At 35.2% G+C, this 25,563-nt stretch overlaps 1 protein-coding gene across 2 annotated transcripts in view; it reads right to left on the bottom strand.

The window, feature by feature from the left end:
• Positions 1-25,563, bottom strand: part of CFAP44 (cilia and flagella associated protein 44) — a 216,979-nt gene that overhangs the window by 178,965 nt on the left and 12,451 nt on the right. For both annotated transcript variants that reach the window (XM_004475584.4, XM_058295842.2), the window contains exons 3-8: positions 13,302-13,457; positions 12,617-12,776; positions 7,622-7,784; positions 4,828-4,930; positions 3,626-3,842; positions 1,755-1,869 (exon numbers count right to left, since the gene is read on the bottom strand). In XM_004475584.4, coding sequence (XP_004475641.2) covers positions 1,755-1,869; positions 3,626-3,842; positions 4,828-4,930; positions 7,622-7,784; positions 12,617-12,776; positions 13,302-13,457 — 914 coding nt within the window. The remainder of the gene's footprint in view (positions 1-1,754; positions 1,870-3,625; positions 3,843-4,827; positions 4,931-7,621; positions 7,785-12,616; positions 12,777-13,301; positions 13,458-25,563) is intronic.

Below are 25,563 nucleotides of genomic sequence, written 5' to 3'. Positions count from 1 at the left end.
ACTGTCTACAAAAAAACTCACCTTAGATACAAGGACACTAATAGGTTGCAAGTAAAAGGTTGGAAAATGATATTATGTGCAAGTAGCAACCAAAAAGGGGCAAAGTAGCTATACTAATATTGGACAAAATAGACTTTAAATGCAAAACTGTTGTAAGGGATGAAGGACACTATATACTAATAAAAGGTATTATCTACCAAGAAGAAACAACAGTCTTTGGGGCTGTAGTATACCTCCTTATGGGTCACACTTTGTACCTCATTTTTTATGGCCTGTTGGTACTTCAATCTACTTATAGGGTTATAGATCTGGAGGAAAGGAGGGGTTTGAGGGTGTGTCATCAGAGGAATTAACAGGGTCTTGCAAGTCAACTACCTCAGGTTATTCTACTACAGTTCATCCAGTTAAACATAATTAATCTCTTCAGATGAGGGTTATTTCCTCAGGGGAGGCAGTTCCAGGTTTATCAGGCACATCAGGGTCAATCCCTTCAAATAGAGGCAGAATGGTTGATTCCTTAGGGCATACTGGAGGTTGAATAGCTGACTCCTCAGAGCAGACCATTACAGGTTTATCTGGCAATGTATACTCAGCAGAATCTAGGGTCAGTGTCTCCACCATCATTATTATCAGTCTATAAGACCCCACACCAATTTTCAGGATCCATTCCTTTCCAGTCAAGGCCCTGGCTTTAACAGCAGAGACCCTGCAAAGTTGAGAATTCAATTTACATTGTAATTCAGCCATCTTATACTGTGAGATTCTGGGTTTGGGTTTTTGAAATCTCAAGTCTGTAGCTTCAAGAAATAAGTTTCTTTCCAGGCACATGTAGATACTTCCATTCCCTAAAAGGAGCATTTGAACACTTGGAATTTGAAAACTTGAGCTCATCCCTTACCTTAACAACTATATCCAGGGTATTTAGGAACAACCAAACATCATTATACTTTTTAACTCCACAAAACTCTGTTACTATATCAAATGTATTGCCACCTAGAGGCTTGCCTATTATTAGCTTTTGAGTAGCAGTATTCAATAGTGATATTTTCTGTATCTCTATTGCCACCTCATGTCATGGCCTATTATTTAATCAGATTAGAGAACCAATTCCAAAAACTCTGGAACAAACTCAGAAATCTCATCCTTAAAGATTCTGTTTCTCAAGTACCACTCCTGGCATGAAAAATCTGTATTAGTTAGGATTCTCCAAAGAAACAAAACCAAAGACTATACATATACATAAAAATATATATGTATGTAAATATTAAGAGGTTTATTAAAGGAATTGGCTCACACGACTGTGGGGATCAGCAAGTCTGATTATGGAGGGTAGACTGCAAGTTAGGAACTCCAATGAAGGTTTCAATGAATTCCCCAAGAGAAGCAAGCTAGCTGAGGTAAAGATAGAAGTTCTTCTTTCGACTGTTGAAAGTCTCAGTTCTCTCTTTAAGGCCTTCAACTGATTGGATGAGATTTCTCTCATTGCTGAGGGCAATTTCCTTACTGATTATAGTTATATTAGTCATAGATGCAAACAACTGATGATTTAAATCCATGAAATACCTTCACAGTAATTATGAGCCAAGTGCTTACTTGACCAAACAATTGGACATTATAATTTAGCCAAGTTGACATATGAACCTAACTATCATAATAACATTTGCAGAGCTTTTTAGATGTAGAATATGCTTTTATATGTATGTATGTTACTTGAAAACCTGATTTTATTATTGTAGCATAGCAACTATACTCACCTTCCCATCTGGGAGCTCAATATAACCTTCTATATCAGTAGTGGCTGTTTTGCCAAATCGACCTAAGGTCCCTTGCAGCTTAAGGCCAGTGAACGTTAGAGCCATTTCCCAGAACCTGCAAGGAAACAAACAGGACTGAATGTATATCAAGGAAATTTTATTTTTATGTTAATATGACCCAAGCATTTATATGTTTTATAGGCATTTATATATTATTTCATTAATTGATTAATACCATTAATATTTATAAAGTACCTGCAACTACTCCGCAAAATTTTAAAGCAATATAAATTGAAGAACGAGCAAAACAGACAAAAAAGAGAAATTCCTGCCCTCATGGATCTTATATTTTATAACTCTGCTCTCCAGTGCAGTTGCTACTAGTTACATGTGGCTATTTAAATTTAAATTTAACATTAAAGAAATTTAGAATTTGGGTTTTTTTAGTCAGAATAGCCAATTTCAAGTGCTCAACAACCATGTGTATCTAGTGGCCACCATATTGGATAGCATGGAACATTTCCATTCTGGCAGAAAATTCTATCGGACACCACTATTTCAGAAGATGCAAATGTTTTTAAAATGTTTTTATTTCTCCAGCTATGTGACTTTGAGTGATTTTCTTGATCACAATGTGCCTTTATTTCCTCATGTATAAAATGGGAATATTAGTAGCATCTACTTCATAAAATTACTGGAAGCCATTTAGACAGTTCCTAGCACATAAAAGCAATAAATAACTTTTAGCTATTACTAACATTTTCTTATTAATAGTTTAAATAAATTAAAAGTCAGAAACATGAAGGCCATGTAGAAAATAGAATCTGACCTATGCAACTGAAAATAAAATATATAATGGAAAGAATCAACAAACCAATAATATAAAGCCAAAAGCCTAAATGGCCTACATTTTTCTCCAAAGCTATTTTAGAGGTCCCCTGTTGATAAACTTCTATATACTCTGTTTTAACTTTTATAGTATCTCTTACCTGGAAGTAATTATTCAGTGTCTGTCTTTTTCTAAAGATATAGTGCATAGAAAATATGCATTTTAATAAATACTGGGAAAGTGTAAGAAACTGAATTTTTTTAGCCTACATCTAATAGAAGATTATTTGAGAATGTCTCCAAGATTACATTTAAAAATATGCTTAATTATTCTGTGTTTACAATGAATGAACAAGAAGAGAGCCAAGTATAGATTGCAATAGAAGGAATTTGGTATATCTTTATGAGAAAATATCTTTCTCATAAAGAGACACTGGGAATCAATTTATGGGTATTTCTGGGGTAATGGGTAGAAGGTTGTTAAATAAATGTGAAAGACAGGATGGAACAGAGAGAAGACAAAATCATTCCATCCTGGAAATAGAACAGAGTATGATATAGTGAAAAGAGCTGAAAATTAGAGCCAGAAGATCTGAGATCAAGAGGAGACTCTTCCACCATTTAGTCATGAGGGTCTCTTTTCAGGAGCAATACTGTTAGAATTCTTGTTTCATAGATGAAGATATAGAGTTCAGAGGCATCAAAATCATATAATTTTGGTCTGAACAAGAAATTTAATAAGGAATATAAAAGTTCAATATTAATTTGGAAACATCATATGCCAAAGTTAGTCATTAAGAAACTATATAAGAGACAGCTGGCTAAATTAAAAAGCCTTTTTATGGATGCTATTTTCAGTGATTTAAAAAAATCCCACATATCTAATTAGAAATGCTGCACTAGTTGCTAGTTTGAAAAATTACACATTTAAAAATTATCCCAATGTGAACAACAATGGCAAAAAAAAATATGCCCAGCTCTTCGATCCTCTTAGACAATACTATTACCATTTCTACTGGCACCTGTTTCTACTTCCAACCTACTTGATGTGGCCTGTTCCCGATGTGGTAAGTTGCTCTTCATCTTCGGGATTGAAAGTAACCTTAAAAACTTCCTGGGAAAAAGCTTTGGTCCTCAGAATGGTCTGCTCTTCTTTCCAATTCCAAATGGTCAGTGTGTAATCAGGGCTGCCACCAACAGAGGCCAGCAAAGTACCATTGCAGTTAAAGTCCACATAAGCATATCCTACCTCAGTCCCTTCTGGAAGGATGAATGGAAGTCTAATGAATAGGGGTAACATTTATTTCCTTTTCAAAAGTGTATTACCAAAAAAAAAAAAACTAAAACAGAGAGAGAGACAATGAGTGTATATGCGTCAGACCTAGGTCTGATTTGTATTGTGGGAGGGAAGAATGCCCTAAAGGGACAATTACAAAGTCATTCATCACCTTTGGCTTTAGAATAAGTTACATCATAAGAGGGGAGAGAGTGAAAAGGATCTTAAAGACAGTTTGCATGACAAAAACATTTTGAGAACATATTCCATTAAATAAAATGTCATGGGGAGGGCAAAAAGCATACCACATAGTGTCTATTGATAGATGAAATAAATCAATCTAGAATTTAAAATGTGCCACTTAAAACTTCCAAAAATAAAACATGACTACAAAAAATTATATAGAGAACAGAATTATAAGATCATTGTGATGGTTAGTTTTATGTGTCAATTTGGCTGGGCTATAGTACTCAGTTATTTAATTAAACACTAATCGAGGTGTTACTGTGAAGGTATTTTTTAGATATAGTTAAAGTCTATAATTTTTAAGTAAAGGAGATTATCTTTGATAATCTGGGTGGGACACATCCAATCATTTAAAAGTCTTAAGAGCAAAACTGAGGTTTCTCTGAGGAAGAAGAAATTCCTCCTCAAGAATGAAGCATCATCTTCTGCTCAAAGAGTTTTCCAGCCTTCTGGCCTGTTCTATAAATTTCACACTTGCTTTTTTCACAGTCATGTTAACCAATGCTTTGATCTCTCTCTCTCTCTCTCTTTCTCAGGATACATACATACATATATACATACATACATGCATGCATACATACATGCATACATACATACAGCATTACTGGTTCTCTTTTCCTGGAGACCTCTAATATAATAATATAATATTGTTAAATGTTACACCTTCTTTGGAATTCTGTTAACCTTGAACATGGGATATTATAAAGATTCTGTTGAACTTACCTCGAAGGATTCTGTAGGGTCTCAGAGAAGGATATTCATAGATGATAATATTTGGAAAATATCCTTTTTCAGCTACTGTGAAGTAAGTTTTTTGGGGATGAACCTAGAAAAAATAAAATCTCACTAAAATATTAAAAGGAAGATTTTCATTTAAATTGTAGGCATATAAGTGCAGTATTTAACATCCACTGTTTTATCCCTTTTTTTTTTATTAAGGTCTATTCCAAAAAAAGTTCAGAAGTGGGCATTTGATAAATACTTGAAAATGGATATGATTTAAATGGAAAACTAAAATAGTATTCATTTAAAGTTTTATTTTCATTAAGAGAATCATTTCTTGTTCTATAGTATTTAGGAGCTAGAATAGGTGGTTCTCTAAGCATCAGAATCATCTAGAGAGCATATTAAAACACAAATTGCATGAGTTTCTGATTCAGTAGGTCTGGGTTGGGACAGGTGAATTTGCATTTACCTGTCTAACAAATTCCCAGGTGATGCAGATGCTGCTGGACTGAGGACCACAGTTTGGCCTGAGGACCACTTAGCTAGACAAATTGTTCACTTGGCACACAAGTCAATTCAAATATTTGTATAGAAAAATTCAGGTTTTCAGAGCAGATTATATCCCAATTTTAAAAAGTAGATGAACTTACCACAAATTAATATAAATTTCCTAGATGTGAGAAAGATACAATGCTGCCAAACTAATTGTAGAGGAAAATACACAACTCTGTCCTGGGTAAACTATTTATATGAGTATTTCAAGTGATGGCCATATATGTTGGATAGAACTATATGTTTGTTTCGGTTATTCTTTCACTGGTAAGCCAATGTGCAAGAAGAGTAAATAGCTAGCCAGCCAACAATAAAACAGGCTGTTATAGTAACAAGTTATTTAAAACAAATTCTATTTACAAAATTTATTAAGTATGTAACAATTGAATTTGCTTAGTGCTGTGTAGGTGGTGTGTACCCCAGGACTCACGATTCCCCAATACTCCCCGACTGACTTCCTTCCACAGAGGACAGGATCATCACTTTGGACCTGTGAGTATTTTTGCACACAGCTTGTACCACATTATCAGGTACTTGTGTATGTCTAGGGTTCTGTTTTTTGTTTTATATGGATCTTGTTTCTTTAGATGGATTTTAAACTCTGAATTCTCAGAGATAACAAATTTTTTTTCACTTAAGTCCCCCACAGTACGTCCCATGTAGTGTTGGATACATGGTATCATATAATAAATTCTTGCTGAATTTATTAGTTAGTCTTATACCAAACCCCTTAAGGAAAGAGATTTTATCATGTACACATGTAATAGATAGACATCAATGAAGAAACAAAGATGAGACTATCTTCCAAATGTCTCTCCCACCATATTTTATGTCCTTTGTCCATCTATCCCCAAGTCCTACGTATGGGTCTCAGATTCTCCTCACCCTCTCCATTCTCATTGCCACATCTCTGATTGACATCTCAGATCAAGAATCTTCAAAACCTTCTCACTTACCTACACTTCCAATCTAAATGCCACATCAGGTCCCACCTAATCTAATCAAAAATATTTCCCACCAGTCCCTGCTGACTTGGCTCAACCCTCTGTTGGAATCACATCAGCCTTTTTAGCTGGAAGCCTTCTTCCTCTGCTAGGGTGCTATGAAGTGGGCTCTGCCACCTTCTATTTCTATCTGGTCTGCTCAAACCTGGCAGGAAGGACAAGAACAGAACAGACCTATTTGGATCATAATCCTCTTAGATAACCCTTCAGTGTCTGACATGGAATTGCTGCTCATATGAGACACCAAATCCTGTGTATTTATCCTCCTTTCCCTCACTTTCTCCCACAGCCTAATCTGAACAGATGCCCATCTCATAACACCAAAGACATCAAGAGGGTCCCTCAGGATTCCACAGGCAGGCCCTGTCTGTTACTTAGAAGAGCAGATCTAGGGACAACTACATTTAAGGAGGACAGAGTAGAAAACAGTCAATGGGATGGCTCAACAGCAGTGTCAATTATTATAAAGAGGCAAAAAAAAAAAAATACAGTAAGAAAGGCCTTCTTTAGATTTGGTAACTAAAACACCAATGGTCACTTTAATAAAGGCAATTTCAGTGAGCTTAAGGGGAAAACAAATAGCAGAAGCTTGGTTTTGAAGGGCAGATCAAAAGTCAGTGAGTAAAGAGAATGTGTGGTTAGGCAGAGGTCTTTTAAGATGAGAAATAGTTGATTTATGTGTTTCCATGCTGAGATGAAAAGGCTAAGGATGTAGAGGCTGAAGATTCAAGATGACCACGGATGGGAACAGACAATTCGGAGGTAAGAAGAGACAAGCCCCAAGTCATAGGCAAGTCCTTCTGCTGATTGCTCTAAATCACTGAATGTATAATCTATACTTCACCTCCTAGTGTTCAATTATATACTTAACTTTATCTTGCATTTATCTCTAATTATTATTTAACTTATAATTTGCATGTTAGTCATCTCACTATTTTTGCAGAATTGTAACCGAGCATTCAGTATGAAAACATCTACATGACCGTGGAGAAGTCATTTAATTTCTACGAGCCCATTTCCTTATCTGCAAAATGAGATAATATTACTCACATAATATTATAATATTGCACAGAGATAATGTTAGCGAATATAATGGTTATCATCGTTACATCGACAGTGCCCTCAGAATAAAGACTACTGCACATCTTATGGCACTTAGCCGCTGCTGGCTGGTCAATAGAGTGAAAAATCAAAAGATGGATTTCTTTCCCCTAAGTTACTAAAGGCTGTTATACCCCGATGACGCCAATTCCTTCACCACTGCTACTTCGCAGGTAGATCTGTTCCTTGGTTTTCAAGTCCAGAAAGACCAACTGGTTCCCAGCTATATATATCAGGGTGTGGTTGTCCAGAAGTTGTAGGTTGGCCCGCTTTCTGCAGTCATAACCAAAAGAATGTCTGAGGTAAAGTTGCTAAGGAAAAGAAGTGCAAAAAAGCAACCATCCTAGTGACAGGGAAAGTAATGAAATAAATATATTTTTAAAATCCATACTTTTAGGTAAAGATTCTGAGGTTGAAGTAGTTGAATTTTACTCTAAAACTCACAATTTTTCTAAGTATTACCAATACCGTTTTGTTTTTTTAATTACATGAAAATTCTCATGCTCTGATTTAATATTTAATTTATTAATATTTTAATATTCATAGGGAAACAATGAATGCATATTTTTTCCACAATAAAAATTGTTTGGACACTATGCTGAGCAAAGTCATCACCTCACTAATTTCATTTTCCTCTCTCCTAAATCACAATCTATTATATGGGAGGAAGTTCACTGCACTGTCATCTTTTCAAAATGCCTAAAATAGAGCACACTCAGAAATATTTGTTGACTAAACATATCAAAAATATTATATAGGGGAAGTGGCTGTGGCTCAAGCAATTGAGCTCCCATTTACCACATGGAAGACCCAAGTCCAATCCCCGGGACCTCCTGGTAAAAAAAGAAAAAGAAAAAATGCATCCCAGACTTGGCAGCATGGAGAAGTGCATGCCCCCGCCAAGTGACGCACCAAAAAGATGATGATGCAACCAGATAAATATATATATATGTATTTATTCATAAATACATACCAAATATATATATTTTATAGGCCTCTTCATTGATGCTAAAAGACAAGATGTTTAAAATTCTAATTTACTTGTGAAATTCTAACACACCATTGATAAAGTGATTAATGTAATAAATTGACAAATATATTTGAAAATCAATTCATATAAACATAATACGAAACTTGACTACAGAATATATATTATGTAAGTATGTATGTAATGAATAGGTTAACATTTTCTTTCTGAGCTTGTTAGTGTGTGTATGGGTGGTAGGTCAGAGAGCATGTGTGTGTCCATTTATGCTGTAGAGTAAAATTGCATTAATTCAGAATAGAGGTTAAAAAATATGAGTTATAAAACATCTTTTAAATAAAAATTGTTACTACTTTCAAGCTCAATAGTAACATAACCCATAAGTATAATAAAAAATTAAATGAGATCAATTATGAAAAAATTACAGTTTTCAAAAGAGTTACAGTACAAAGTAGTGTATCTTAAGTAGCTAGACTCTTATACAAAAATTTATTCCTGGATGCAAAAGTTGAAAGAACTTTAGAGATATTTTTATTTCTTGAGTCCTTATTTTAAATTCTGATTTTAGAGGAGTCCATGTACTTGTAAGAAAATAAAATATAAGAGAGAAAGAAATGATGTGGAACTTTTAATAAGAATACATAGAATGTAAAAATGAAGAGAAAATTTAAATTAGTGTGATTGAATTGCGATGTAAATTCAAATTGTAACCAACTATACCCATCTCATTACTTAGTAAATTGAGAGAGAAAAATAATTAATTAATCAATTCTTAATTTCAGGGCATTTGATCTCTTCAAGAGCTATAAATACCTAAAATTAAATTTATATGTAGAGGCAAATAAATAAGTGTTTCAAAGCTCTAGGTGAAGCTAGATCACTTCATGAGAACATCTGGGGGTTCCCAGTAACCACAATACAAACAGCCTCTTGTCTATAAAGAACCTGGTAGGGGGAGCAGGACATTTGCCTACCCTCTTATCCCTTTTTCCATAGTACTGCTCTCACATTTCCTACTTACTACTCTCCTTTCTTCCTTTTTTCCCAGGTGCGAATACAATGCTTTAGAGTCTAAAACATATCTGTAACTATAAGTAACTATGAGACTAGAAGTGGGTTCTGTTTCACTAGCTGGAGTAAAAGTTGAGAATCAGAGATATTATCATTTCTCTAATATTATCATCTCTAATTTCCAGGATGAAAAACTCCTCTTACAAGCTGAGGCTCTAATCAAAAACTCTTTCCAATGTCGAACAGGAGAGATTATAATTTCCCAAACTCTCCCCCTCTAAATCACAACCTACTTAGGGGCAGTGACTACTTCTTGCTTACCTTTATTTTCCAAGTATAGTATCTTGAGCCTATTAGGCAGTGAGCAAATGTTTTATTATTCATTGACCCGTGATTAGTTAATTAACATTTCACTAACTTCTGATCCTTCCCTTTTAACCCCAAATGGCAGCAGCAGTCCCTAAGTAGATTTTTGCGGCTATTAAACGTGTTTTGGTGTACCTTCAACTCCCTTCTATTTTATTTCATCCTCTCTTCTGGTTTGCCCTTTCTTGACTTCCTATCAGGGATCCATGATTTTCTTTCATGGCCATTTGGAACTTCTACTTTAAAAATGTGTTTAAACATGGTATTAACTTCTGTTTAATGCCTTTTAATAATTTACGCTCTGGTTTAGGTGATACTTTATAAATGGCACATTTTTTTGCTAAAGTAGATTGATTCAGAAGAGGCAAATTTTAAAAAATGAAATAGAAGCAATATAATTAATAAAAGACCCACTATTGTATATTTTAAAAACTACTCACCCAATGGGCATGTAAAGGCCTACTTCAAAAACAGAAAAAAGAATAAAGACATGGAAGTTTGAGAAAGATATTAAGAAAGTCATATGGAAGGAGAAATTATCTGAGATGAACCTCACATTAAAAACAGCAGAAATAACTGAGAATGTTTACCCTGGAGAAAAGAATACTTAGGAAATATGTGACATAGTATGTGAATACTTAGGAAATATGTGAGCTTCTCACAAGAAATAGAAATTATATTTGTTCCATCTCCAGAGAGAAGAATTAAGTCTTATGTGTGGAGGTTCCAGAGAGGCAGTTTTGAATTAAGGCTTGGAAGAGCTTTCGAATAATTTAAGCTGTGTGAAAATAGGACATGTTAGTGAGTATGAAATTTTATCATACTGTAGTTTTATTTTCATTTCCCTAATGGCTAATGGCATTGAGTATTTTTTCATGTGTTTTTTGGGCATTTGTATATCTTCTTTGGAGAAATGTCTATTTAAGTCTTTTCCCCATTTTTTAATTGGATTGTTTGTCTTTTTGATGTTGAGTTGTGAGATTTCTTTATATATTCTAGATATTAAATGATTATCAGATATGTAGTTTCCAAATATTTTCTCCTATTCTGTAGGCTGTCTTTTTACTTTCATGATGAAGTCCTTTGATAGACCCAAGTTTCACATTTTGGTGAAGTCCCATTTATTTTCTTGTTTTGTTGCTTGTGCTTTTAAAGTGTAAAGTCTAAGAAACCATTGCCTAGATAAGTTACAACTTCTCTAATTAAAAAAAGGGAGGATAATTTACTTTTTGAGTTCCCTGGTATTGAAATTGTTCAAGGAAAGGCTATAGCTTATACAGCCACTCATGCAGCTCCGGATAAAAAGTTGAGGTCCATGATGACTCTTATGTTTAGAATCTAGGCATTTCTCTCTATTACAGAGATCTTGGAGCAGTGAGTCCCCAGTTTGGGGTTTGGGGGAGGGCAACACATTCAAACTATATGCCAAACTTTTCACAGTACATATGCCCAAGCCCCTCTCATCATGGGTATAACACAGTAGGTCTAAAAAGGTGTCAGGGCATGTACATTTTAGGGAAAGCTCCCCATCACTCCATTCTAAACCAACCACATCACTCCATTCTAAAACACAAGGCTAGAAGAAACTAGTATAGAGACAATTTTAAATATTTAAGAAACTCTGACTCATGGTGAGTTAGTTTTACTCTCACCGGGGAGTGAATAAGAGTTAAAATAAATTCTGTTAACAGTAAAAATCAGTAAGAAAGGCACTGACTTCTACTTAAATATTTTGTGTTTCTAAAAATTTGCTCAAATGCATATACTATCTAAATACAATGATTGTTATAATACAAGTTAATACTATGGCTAGCTATATTTCCATGTTCTACTTTTATGTAGAAAGTAAAACTGAGTCAGAAAGTACACTGCTCTCTGTTTCTGTAAGCACATTTCCATAAGAAGTCAGTATTTAGACAATATGTTGATAGCCACCAGCTAGCTGGAGATAGGCATTCTAAGTTGCCAGCTAAGAACCTTAATGAAAATCATCTTCTAACTACCTGTTTTGAAAACCTAACATTAGAAAGTGAAGGCAAACACTGAATCCTCTGGTCTATCCTCCCCACTTTTAAATTTCTTCACAGACTTTTATTCTCCAGACTTAGTCCCAGCCTACAAGTAAAACTTACTGTGTACACGATTTCTTCTGAGTCTTATTCTCTGATAACTCATCTGATAAATTAATTTGAAAGCACTAGTGCCATATCAGTGTTTCAAGGAAGAATATCAATGCTTTTAACTTGACAGCATTGGCAAAAGGATGCCAGACTGGTTGAGGAGATGAGTGGGGAAAAGAGGGCCTTCTGTTCCCCTTTACACCATGTCTCATGGGCTGCTATCTTCCCCACCTGAGCAAAGGACCCCCAGAAAACCATCATCTCTCTTAGTGCTTATTTGGCATGAGAAAAAAAAAAAAAAAGCTCAGTTTAAATTAAGATCAAGCATTTCTACCTCAAATTTCCTAAGGACCAAGCTTCTTAGAATGACCTAAGACAGGGGTTGGCAAACTTTTTCTGTAAAAGGCCAGGTAGTAAATATTTAAGGTTTTGTGGGCTAGTCTGAGTTGTAACTACTTAATTCTGCCTTTATAATGTGATGGCAAACATAGTCAAAAGGTAAATGAATGAATGTGGCTGTATACCAATAAAACTTTATTTACAAAAACTAGCAGAAAGCCAGATTTGGCCCATGGCCTGTAGTTTGCCTATCCCTGACCTAAGAAGCTAAAATCCCCAAATTATACTTATGTAGCTGTAGTGGATACACAAGCATGAGAATATCCAGTGGTATGCTGGAATCTGGAGTCACATAAGGCATCGAAGCAAGCTCATTATAATCGTAGAAGAAGTTTTCCGATATCTTCTTCTTAACTTCCTCCTCTGTCTGTTCCACAGGTAGGGCAGGTGTTTCCATAAACTGAGATTCTGAAAAAGTAAAATATTTTAACTAGAAGAGTATTGGGTGAATCCTAAAATTGCATTTTCCAAAGACGGGAGGAATGTACATATCCTGACAAACTTACTAGTAAGTACTATCAATGCCCCAAACATATTATGCTACAAACCATTAAGCATGGGAGGAAGAACCAACATGCCTGTATGTGTCAGGGGTAAATGCTGAGGTTTGGTCTTCATTTCAAGAGTCCAAAAGAACAACTCCTAAGCAATTCCAGGAGAGAATCATACCCATTAATCTAGGGTAGAGAACTCCTGAGACCATCCTACTCCCCAGAAGACTGAGTAGGAGAGTTCTGTATGAAATCCTCAAAAAAAGATCCTCAAAAAGCAACTATACAACTCCAGAGTTGCTAAATCACCCTATCAGAATATGTGGGATACTTTTCTTTGTATCATTCCCCACATATATATTTATCCTGCAAATTTTTCCATCTATGGATTTATAACTGTTCAAATACTAAAAATTACTAATAGAAAACCAATAATACTTACCTCCAATGCTTTCTAAATTATCATCTTGAGTTGAACTTGAACTTCCTCCTAAATGTTCCGTATAGGAGTCTTCTTCCTCTGAATATAAATCTTCCCCTTCAGTAAATGTTTCATCAGTTGTATCTTCTAAAACTTTATAATCCTCTTTCGTAGCAGCTATTTTTAAAATTTTTAAATAATTTACAAATTTTGAGTAAAAACACCTTATTTCTAAAGTAGCTAATACTTCCAATTTTTGTGCTCTAAATTTAATGAATTTTACCACTCAAAAGTTCTTTTAAAAATCATTTTATTTGGTCAGTCTTGTAATTTCAAAAAAAGAAAGCTTTCCTGTTATAATCCAACATTCAGATCAAGTCCAAACATGGCTATGGTTAAAATACAAAATGCCAAGCAGGTGAATAACAGGGCTGAGTGAACATTTGAAAGACCAAGGAAGAAATAGCAAGTGTACTGGAAGCAGAATTAGAGCTACCTAGTACATCTGAGGTAAGCTAAAAGATATTTCCACTTTCACTTCATTTCCAGGCTATTTCCTATTACGGCATACTTACAAAAGTAAAAGATGAATGAAATAGAGAGTCTAGTATGCTGTTAGCATCATTTTAATTCAATTCCATTCTACCAACATTTATAAAGGACCTGTTATGTTTAAGACAAAGGTAAAAATATAAAACCTGAGATTTAAAAAAGATTAATTGGGGAAGCGGACTTGGCCTAATGGATAGGGCATCTGCCTGTCACACGGGAGGTCCGCGATTCAAACCCTGGGCCTCCTTGACCTGTGTGGAGCTGGCTTATGTGCAGTGCTGATGCACGCAAGGAGTGCCGTGACACGCAGGGGTGTTCCCCACATAGGGGAGCCCCACGCGCAAAGAATGCGCTCCATAAGGAGAGCCGCCCAGTGCGAAAAAAAGTGCAGCCTGCCTAAGAATGGTGCCACACACACAGAGAGCTGACACAGCAAGATGACACAACAAAAAGAAAACACAGATTCCGGGTACTGCTGATAAGGATAGAAGCGGTCACAGAAAAACATGCAGCACATGGACACATAGAGCAGACAATGGGGGGGGGGGGGGGGAGAGGGAGGGAGAGGGGTGAGAAATAAATAAAAAATAAATCTTTAAAAAAATATAAAAATAAAAAAGATTAATTGAATGGGAAAAATAGAAATGAGAGAAGAGTTAGTGAAAATGAAGTAAAAGGAACAGGAATCATTAAATCTGAAGAGGAAAGAAAACAGAGATTGGAAGGAAAAAAAAAAAGAACAGACACTCAAAGACCTATGGGACAATTTCAAAAGATCTAACATATGAGAAATGTGAATCCCAGAAAGAAAAAGGAGAGCAAATAAGAAAAAAAAAAAAAAGAATTTAAGCTATAATGGCTGAAAACTTCCCAAATTTGGTTAAAGATATAAACTTACAGATATAAGAAGACTGGCAAACACCAAACACTAAACAGAATAACCTTGAAAAGAACTGTACCTAGGGTACATCATAATCAAAGTTCTGAAAAGCAAATATAAATAGAAAACATTAAAAGAGGAAAAAATACACATTATATAGAAAAGAACAATGATCCAAAAGAATGCTGTATTAGTCAGGGTTCTCTAGGGAAACAGAATCAACAAGGGATAACTGTTGATTGTAAGAGATTTATCAGAGTCTCCCACACAGCCGTGGGGGAAGCATAAGTCCAGGTTCCACAGGGAGGCTGCAACCAGGAACTCCAATGAAAGTCTAATGAAGATTCTTGATGAGTTCTGGGAGATGCTGGCTGTCCAAAGATGAGATGGGAAATTCTCTCTCAATGCTGGAATCACTTCCCCTTTTAAGGCATTCAACTGATTGGGTTAAGTGTCACTCACTGCTCATGGCAATCTTCCTGATTGATGTAATTATAACCACCTATCTATGATTTACCATTGCAGTAAAGTCAATGGTGACTAAAGTCCATACATGCCCTTATATTACAGTTGGCCCAGTGCTTGCTTGACCAAACAATTGGGCACAATTACCTGGCCGAGTTGACACAATAGCCTAACCATCACAGATGCCATACAGGCCAGATGACACTGGAACAACGTCTTTGAGGTGCTCAAAAGAAAAAGAAATGTATTAATCTAGAATTCTAAATCTAATACAAATATGCTTCAAGAATAAAGGTGAAATAAGGATACTTTCAGATAAAACTAAGAGAATTTTAACCACCAGACCCACAACACAAGAAATGTTAAAGTAAATTCTTCATGCAGAAGGAAAGAGACATTAGAGGAAAACTCAGGACTGCAGATATTAATGAAAGCTTAGAAAATGCTAAAGATATGAGGTAATATAAGCAGAATAGTTTTCCTCTTAAACAAAAAATGACAACATTTCTTGGGGGCGTCATAATTGTGATTATGTGAAAATCATAATCTTAGTGCCAATTCCATTCCTGTGGGTGTAAACCTATCGCAGGTGGGAATTTTGATTAGATTACTTCAGTTAAAGGCCTTTAATTAGATTACTTCAATAGAGTATGGTCCATGGTGGGTCTTAATCCTCTTACTGGAGTCCTTTATAAATGGGATGCGTATGGAGAGGCAGACAGAAAGACACAGGAGCAAAGAGAGAAACCCCCAGAGCCTGAGAGAAAGCCAGAAGCTATGGGAAATGGAGTCTGGTGGAGAAGGCAGAGACTAGCAGATGCCACCATGTGCCTTTCCATATAACACAGGAGTCCAGGATCGCCAGCAGCTAGTCTTCAGGGATAAAGCAACACCTGATAATGCCTTAATTTGGACACTTTTCTCAGCCTCAGAGCTGTAAGCTTGCAAGCCAATAAACCCCCATCGTAAAATCCAACCCTTTTCTGGTGTATTGCTTTTGGTAGCTTTTAGAAATCTAAAACAATATGTATGATATGTAATACAAGTGACAAAAGATCATTCACAGGATCATAGGAGTTGAGAAGTAAATGAACCTTTACACGTGCAAGGTTATTATATTTTTTGTGAAGTGGTATAATACTATAATAATAACTCTAGACTGTGAAAATTTAAGGGTGTACACTGTAATCCCTGGAACAACTACTAAAAAATAATTCAAATAATAGTGGACACAAAACCAACAGAAATTAAAAAGGAATTCTAAAAATATAATCTAAAAGAATAAAAATAAATACTAAAAAAAAAACAGAAAATAAGAAGTGGGAGGGGAAACAAACAGAAAATAATAACAAAATGTTAGAGCAAACTCCAAACATATAAATGATCACCTTAAATATTAATGAATTTAATAGAAAGGCAGAGATTGTAAGACTGGATAATAAAAGTAAGAACCAAATATATGCTATCTAGAGGTCACACACTTTAAATATAAAGTTGCAGATACGTTGAAAGTAAATGTATGAAAAAGATATTCCCTGAAAATAGCAAGTAAAAAGACTGGACTAGCTACATCAATAACAGATAAAATAGACTTCAAGACAAAGAGTATTACCATAGATACAGATGAAAAGGTATTTTCGTAATGATTAATGAACCAAACCATAAATGAATTTGCACCTAATAACAGTATGATAATACATGAAGCAGAAATACACAGAATCAAAAGGAGATCTAGATACATCCACAATTGTAGTAGATTTTTAACATGTCTCTCACCAATTGCTGGGACCAGTTGAACACTAAGTTAAAACATAGATGATCTGAATAATACTATCAATAGCTTGACCTAGTTGATATTTATAAACCACTATACATACAAAAGCAAGATACACCTTCAAGTGCACATGAACCATTTGCCAGACTAGAACACTTTCTGAGACATAAATCAATAAATTTAAAAGGATAGAAATCATACAGTATGTTTTATGATCACGACAGAATGTAAAGAAATCAATAACAATAAAATACCTAGAAAAACCTCCAAATACTTGAAAATCAAATAACACACTTATAAATAACGTATGGATCAAGAAGAAATCAACAAAAGAAATTCAAACTAAATGATAACTCATATACAACATATCAAAACAAGAAACAACAACAACAACAAATACAACCTATCAAAATTTGTGGCACATGGCTGCCCTTCTGGGAAGGCCCTGAAAGTATAATAATAGCCTTTCTTGGAAAATATTCTGAAAAAAGAAGTTCCCCTTCAAGCTGTAGGAACTGGCAGGGAACCTGGACACCAATCTCTGTCATCTTAGCTCTGCAAAGCTTTTAAAGCACTAGTCAAGAGTGATGGCACCATGGATGCAGAAGTGACTTTCAGGGCAGCTAAAACAGTGTAAGAAGAAATAAAACTGCAGCTGCCTGGGGAAAAGAATTACTGACTTTATGACAAACAACATATCTCAAGAAACTGGTATATATAAAATTTAGGAGGGGAAAAGGGCATTTGGAGTGTCCATATAAATGGGAAATTCATAAGGCTATGTACACATGCCCAGGATAAGACACATGCTCAGAAAAGACAGGAGAACAGCATATACTTTCACCACAGGTTATTCACCAGGCTGGCTAAGCTCACGATTAGAATGCACAGGCCAAACTCCCTCCCTCTCTCTCCCTTCTTCCCATCCTCCCTTCTGGGTTGGCTCCTGACATTTAAGGAAAGTGCTGACATAACACTAGCTGAATACAAGCTTAAAGAACAGACACCTCAATGACTAAATTCCATAGTAAACACCTTAAAATACTAAATGACCAGACTGAAAAAAAAGTTGCAAGGCATACAAAGAAATAGTAAGCAATGCACATTCAAAGAAACAGAACATCAGAAACATCAATAAGGAATCTAAGAGTTTGGGTATATCAGAGAAAGGCTTTTTAAAAACTGCCATAAATATATTCAAAGTGCTAAAGGAAAACATGAATAAAGAAATAAAGGAAATCAGGAAAACAGTTCATGAACAAAATAATAATTCCAGTAAAGACGTAGAAATCATAAAATGGAACTGAACAGAAATACTGGAACTGAAACCAAAACAACTGAAATAAAAAATTCCCTAGAGGATCAAGAGTGGATTGGAGCTGGAGAAAGAATCAATGAACTTGAACATAAGACAAATGAAATTATATAATACAAGGAACAGAAATAAATTTAAAAATGCAGAAAAGTGAGCAGCAACTAAGAACTGTGGGACACCACCAAGAATACAAAAGCACACATTGTAGGAGTCTTAGAAGGAGAAGAGAGAAAGGGACAGAAAGAATATCTGAAGAATAATGGCTGAAAACTCCAAATTTAAGAAAAGACATTAATATACACAACCAAGAAACTCAACAAACTTCAAAACAGGATGACCTCAGAGATTTAAACCCAGATATGTTATAATCAAATTGTTCTTGCCAAAGATAAAGTGAGAATCCTAAAAGCAGCAAAAGAGATACAATGTGTCATGTACAAGGGAGCCTCTGTAAGATTAAGTGCCAAATTTCATCAGAAACCACAGAGACAAAAAGGCTGTGGATGATGTATCTAAAATGCTGGGGGAAAAAATGCCAACCAAGAATTCTGCTTGTCAAAAATGAGGGAGAGATTAAGGCATTGCCAGAAGAACAAAAACTGAGGAGATTCGTCACCACTAGACCTTCCTTACAATAAATGCTAATGGAGGTTTTTTAGGTTGAAAGGAAAGGACACTAGATGGTAGATCAAACACATATGAAGAAATAAAGATCTCTGGTGTATTACCAAAGGGGAGCTGATACAAAGTATGATGCAAAGTATCTGTTGGTTTTATACAGGATATTTATTTGGGGTAAAAGTTTATAGTTACAAGGCCCTAATGAGTTCATTTCAAAGTAGCTTTCTCACCAAAGTCAATTGCCATGTGCTGAAACAAGATGGCAAGCTGCTCGGCTAAGAACTATCAGGTGAATGGCTCATCTCTCTTCCCAGGGCTACAGGATCAAAGTTCTCTCATCTGCCATATCTATAGAGCTCTCTCTCTCTCTTCCCGTGTCTTCTTGAGTTAGTGTCCATTTATATCAGCCCACCAAGAGGGTGGGGACTCAACCCTGAGTTATGCAGCACTGATGTGCTCAAATCACAGGCCCTAAGCTGATTTTATCAAGTAAACTTAAAACCGTTGAATTTAATACAAAGGGTATTTCACCCAGAGGAACAGGTCAGTTTACAAACATAAATTTTCTTTTTGGGGATTCACAAAAATAATCTCAAACTGCCACATCTGGTAAAGGTAACTACATGAGGAAATACAAATGCCAGTACAATTGTATTTTTGCTTTGTAACTCCAATTTCTACTTCTTATAGATATAAAACACAAATGCATAAAAAGTAATAATACTTCTATGATTTTGGACAGAAATGTATAAAGCATAAAGGTAGGGGCAAGGAGGGTTATAGTAGCATAGGTTGTGTGTGCTACTAAAGTCAAATTGGTATTGAAACAAACAAAACTGTTCTAGATTTAGGATAGTGTATTAATCAGCCAAAGGGGTACTGATGCAAAATACCAGAAATCTGTTGGCTTTTATAAATGGTATTTATCTGGGGTAGGAGCTCACAGATACCAGGCCATAAAGCATAAGTTACTTCCCTCACCAAAGTCTATTTCCACGTGTTGGGGCAAGATGCCTGCCAATGTCTGTGAGAGTTCAGGCTTTCTGGGTTCCTCTCTTCCCAGATCTTGCTTCTCTCTGGGCTCAGGCTTTCTCTCTTCCCATGGCTTGCTTCTCTTTCCTCTGTGTGCTTACTTTCCAGAGCACCAGGTAAAGACTTCAGCATCAAAGTCCAACATCAAAACTCTAACATTAAACCCCCCCCCCACTCTGTCCTTTGCCATGCCTTTTATCTGTGAGTCCCCACCCTAATGACGTGGCCCAATCAAAGCCCTAATCATAGTTTAATCATGCCCAGGTACAGACCAGTTTACAAACATAATCCAATATCTATTTTTGGAATTCATAACTATATCAAACTGCTACAAATAGTTTAAATTCCATGATAACCACAAAGAAAATATCTAAATATATACACAGAAGGAAATGAGAAGGCATTCTAAATGGTTCATTACTAAAGAGCAACCAAATGCAGAGTAGGCAGTAATAGAAGAATTGAAGGTCAAAAAAAAAGAGAGACTTTTTAAAAGTCTTCCTGAACTTTATTAGCACTGAAATGGAACATGGGTTGAGAATAAACCCCTCCAAAAAGAATTTTTTAAAGCAATTTTTTAAAGCCCAAAAATATACACATACATAAAACATGAATAAAAAATCCAATATTTGTCCCCACCCTCCCTACAGCGGATTACTGCTCCTAACATAGCCAGGTTGCCCTATAAATTCCAGGTTTGAATTTGGCCAATATAGGGCATATCACCAACAAAGTGTCAATAGAACTTACAGCAATGCACACAGGACTCCCCAAGGTCAGGCAAGGATGGAAAGTGGAAGAGAGCTTTGAGCAAGGGGATCTGTGGGATGTGTTAATAAAGGCCCATTCTGGGATAGAGAAACAGAAATGACTACATATCTCTTTAATCTCCAGTTGTTACAAACCTAAATAGCTCTAGGTTAGTTGATACCCTAGAGAAGACAGCCAGGGTCCTATCTACTTCCCTAAACACTATGCTACTACAACTTCCCAAGTCACAGCACCACTTGGTGGGGCATGGGACAAGGGTCTTAGTTTGAACTTACCCCACCCCAACTCCCTCAGGACAACATTAAGTGTGGAGGAGTTTCCCAAATCAAGTGGAAAGTGCCTGTAAACTGGAGAAGGGGGTCTCTCCTAGTAGAACAGATTACAGGGACAAAGAGGGGAAAGAGGGTCCCCTTGACACCACAGTAGACCATTTCTCTGCCCAGGCAAGTAGGTGGAGACTGAAGGGCTAGGTTTGGTCGTAAGCCTGCACTGAATTCTTGGCATTACTCTAAGGCTGGCTCCAGCACACTGTGAGTTAGCCAAGGGTATAGGAGTGTGCGGGAAAGGAAGAAGGGAAGAGGAGTCCCTAGAGGCAGTTACTTTAAACATAAATAGATTGAATGCTCTAGTCAAAAAGCAAAGATAAGCAGACTAGATAAAGAAAAATAACCTAACTATATACCTCTTACAAAAGACTCATCTTAAATTCAAAGATATAAGTAGGTTGAAAACGAGAGGATAGAAAAAAGTATTCCATGCAAATATTAACCTAAAGAGAGCTGGGGCAGCTATACTAATATCAGACAAAATACTTTAAGTCAAAAGTTCTTACAAGGAGAAATGAACTTGGGACGCATATGACAACATAGATAAACCTAGAGGATATTATTTTAAATGAAAGAAAGTCAGACACAAAAGGATGAATATTGTACAGTCTCACTGATATGATATCAATGCTAAAGGTAAAAAAGGAATATGGGATTTCGTTTTATGAGATATGAATATGATAAAGCATTTTTTAAAAATTTCCTTCATTAGCAAAGAAACCTTAGTCATGCCATTTAACTAATATGGCATCATTTATTCATCTTTGGGAACACTGAAGAAACAACAGAGTTTGGTTTTACAATTAAATAAGATAAATGTGCCCGGACAGGATTTTTTAAAGTAATATTTCCATAATTTGTTGAGCTGCTTTCTGTTTGTTGTTTTTATTTTATTTTCTGAAGTTGAAATAAAGTTTTTCTAAAAAAAAAAAAAGGTTCTTACAAGGGACAAAGAAGGACATTATATGTTGATTAAAGGATTAATCCATCAAGAAGATATAACCATTATAAACATATATACACCTTAAAACAGAGTTCCAAAATATATGAAACAAACATTGACAGATTTTTAGGGAGAAAGAGAAGGTTATACATTAATATTAGTGGACTTCAATATACCATGTTAAATGATGGATAGAATTACTAAACAGAGATCAATAAGGAAATAGAAGACTTGAACAGTAGAATATACCAACTAGACCTGACACACATAAATAGAACACTTCACCCCACAACAACAGAACATATATTCTTCTGAAGTGTACAAGAATTATTCGCCAGGGTAGACCAAAAGTTAGGCCACAAAACAAGTCTCAACTAATTTTAAAAACCGAAAACAAAGTATCATCTCTGACCACAATGGATTGAATATGTAACTAGAAATCAGTAACAAAGAAAGAAAGAGAACATTCATAAATATTAAGAATTAAATAGTACACAATTAAACAACTAAGGGTTCAAAGAAGAAATCAGAAGGAAAATTAAGAAATATCTTGAGACAAATGCAAATGAAAACACAATATACTAAAACTTATGGGATGCAGCAAAGGCAGTACTCGGGGAAATTTATAGCTAGAAATGCTTACATTAAAGCATGACAGGTATACAGTGATTATAAAGAAATAAAAAGAAAGATGGAGAGATAGAAAGTGGAAAGACAGAAAGGTGAAAGAATGAAAGAAAGAGAAAAATAAAGTCACTTAAACATTTTAGAATAGAATTAAATGCCAAAAGTAGGACAATAGATCAAATTCTTTTTAAATGGTGCATTTATTTTACAATATCTTACTTATACCACAAAGATATAATTTGGCCTAAAGTCCTTTCATTATGTAACATCTCTATATTTGTTAAACACTCAAAAGAACATGAGATTATTAATTTTCTTCCTGTTTGAGTCACTATGTCATGCAATTGCTTTTGATTATTGCTGGAAATATTCTGGTTTTCCCCCAAATAAAATATAAATAAGAAATCAATAAATTAAAATAAAATGATTGAATGGGGGTACACCTGGTAATGTCCTAGTTGCCAATCGGGATGGCTAGATGGGGTATAGAATTCCAAGAGGTCATGTTATCCAGTTCCTGTAAGAACAGGTTGCGTACCTTTAAAAAAAAAAAAAGTGATCTCAAATCCTAACCCAACCTCACTACCTGGAGAAACTAGAAAAAGAAGAGCAAATGAAGCACAATATGAGCAAAAGGTATGAAATAATAAAGATATGATTGGAGATAAATGAAATATAGAATAGAGAAACAAGAGAGAGAAAAAAATCAAAAGTTGATTAAAAGATCAATAAAGTCAACAAACATTTAGCTAGTCTGACAAAAAAAGAGAGGACACAAATAGCAAAATCAGAAATGAAAAGCAGGACAATACTATTGACCCTATAGAAATAAAAAAGACCTAAAAAGGTATTATGAACAATTGTATGCCAACAAATTAGGTAAACTAGATGAAATGGACAAATCCTTAAAAACACACAAATTACCTAAACTGACTCAAGAAGAAATTCAGTATTTCAACAGACCAATACAAAGTAAAGAGGCTAAATCACTAATCAAAAACCTCTCAGCAAAGAAAAGTCCAGGACCAGATGGCTTAACTGGTAAAGTTTACCAAATATTCAAAGAAAAATGAATGCCAATCCTTTTCAAACTCCTCCAAAGAGTTGAGGAGAACACTTACTAACTCATTCTATGAGGCCACCATCACCCTAATATCAAACCAACATAAACATAGCACAAGTAAAGAAAATTATATCATAATATCCCTCAGGAATATAGATGTAAATATCCTCGACGAAATACTGGCAAAACAAATCCAACAATATATTAAAAGGATTATATACCATGATCAAATGGGATTTATTCCAGGAATGTGATGGTGGTTTAACATATGAAAATCAATCAATGTAATATAACACATTAATAGGATGAAGGGGGAAAAAAAACACATGATTATCTCAATAGTCATAGAAAAGGCACTTTGTAAAATCCAATATCCTCTCTTGATAAAAACACTCATAAAAATTAAAGTACAAGGGAGCTTCCTCAACATGACAAAAGGTCTATATTAAAAATCCATAGAACTGCTGAAAATAAATTAAAGACAACCCAACTAAATGTGACTACATCCTACATTAATTGATGTGATGATTTAATATTGTTAAAATGTCTATAGTACTCAAGGTAGATGAATCATGCCCCCACAAAGATATTTTCAAGTCTTAACCCTTGGTCCTGTAGGTACAGACTCATTTGTAAATAGGATCTTCAAAGATCCTATTAAATGATGCTAAATTGAATCAAGGTGGACTTTAATCCAATATGACTATGTCAGTATAAGCAGGGAAATTCAGATGCAGTCAGTCAGTAGAAACCAAGGGAGGAGACAGAAAACAGAGCACTACAGACTTCAGAGAAAGCCTGATCCTTCTGATACAGATTTATAGATTCAAAACAATCCTAATCAAAACTTTAACAGACTCTGCAGAAAGGAAAAAGCCAATCATCAAATTCATATGGAAGGGCAAGGGGCCCTGCATAGACAAAAACATTTTGAACAAAGTTGGAAGACTCATACTTTTTTACTTAAAAACTTATTGAAAAGCTACAGTAATCAAAATAGTGTGGTACTGGCATAAGGACAGACATATAGACCAATGGAACAGAAGAGTTCAGAAACAAACTGTTTTTTTGGCAAGTGTGCCAAGTCCACTTAATGAGGAGAGAATAGTCTTTTCAACAAATGGCTCTAGGAAAACTGGATATCTACATGCATAAGAATGCATAAGGATTCTTGCCCAAATTAACTCAAAATGTATCAATGACCCAAATATAAGAGCTACTATTGTAAAACTCTTAGAAGAAAATACAAGGCAATATTTTCAGGACCTAGTATTAGCCAATGGATTCTTAAATTGTATACCAAATTCATAGGCAAGAAAGAAAAAAATAGATAACAAATAAATTGGACTTCATCAAAATTAAAAACTTTGTGCATCATGAAAAGCAGAAGTAGCTCAAGTGGTCAAGCGCTTGCTTCCCATGTACAAGGTTTTGGGTTCAATACCAAGTACCGCCTTAAAAAAAAAAAAAAAAAAACAGTGCATCAAAGGACATTATCAAGAAAGTGAAAAAATAACCTACATGATGGGAGAAAATATTTGGAGACCACATATCTGACAAGAGGTTAATATCTACACTATATAAAGAAGTCCTACAACCCAACAACAAAAAGATATCCAGTTAAAAAGTGGGCGAATGCAGAGATGCACATTCCTAGCACTGAGGGATTACTACCAACCACCAACTAGCAATGCAACTGGAAAAAGACCTTGACCAAAAGGGGGAAAAGGTAAAGACATGAGTTTATATGGCTAAAAGATTAAAAAGTTTATATGGTTAAGAGACTTCAAAGTGAGTCGAGAGGTCATTCCATAAGTTAAGCTTCTGCACATCTCAGCAGGATATCATTGACTGCCAAAGTAAACACTACCTTAAATAGCGGGGCTCCTGAGTTCTCTGGAGACATCAAGACAC

The sequence above is a fragment of the Dasypus novemcinctus genome, chromosome 4 (assembly GCF_030445035.2).
Source record: "Dasypus novemcinctus isolate mDasNov1 chromosome 4, mDasNov1.1.hap2, whole genome shotgun sequence".
Lineage (NCBI taxonomy): Eukaryota > Metazoa > Chordata > Mammalia > Cingulata > Dasypodidae > Dasypus > Dasypus novemcinctus.
Note: the sequence above shows the minus strand (reverse complement) of the source record. Positions and strands in the feature narration are given on the sequence as shown.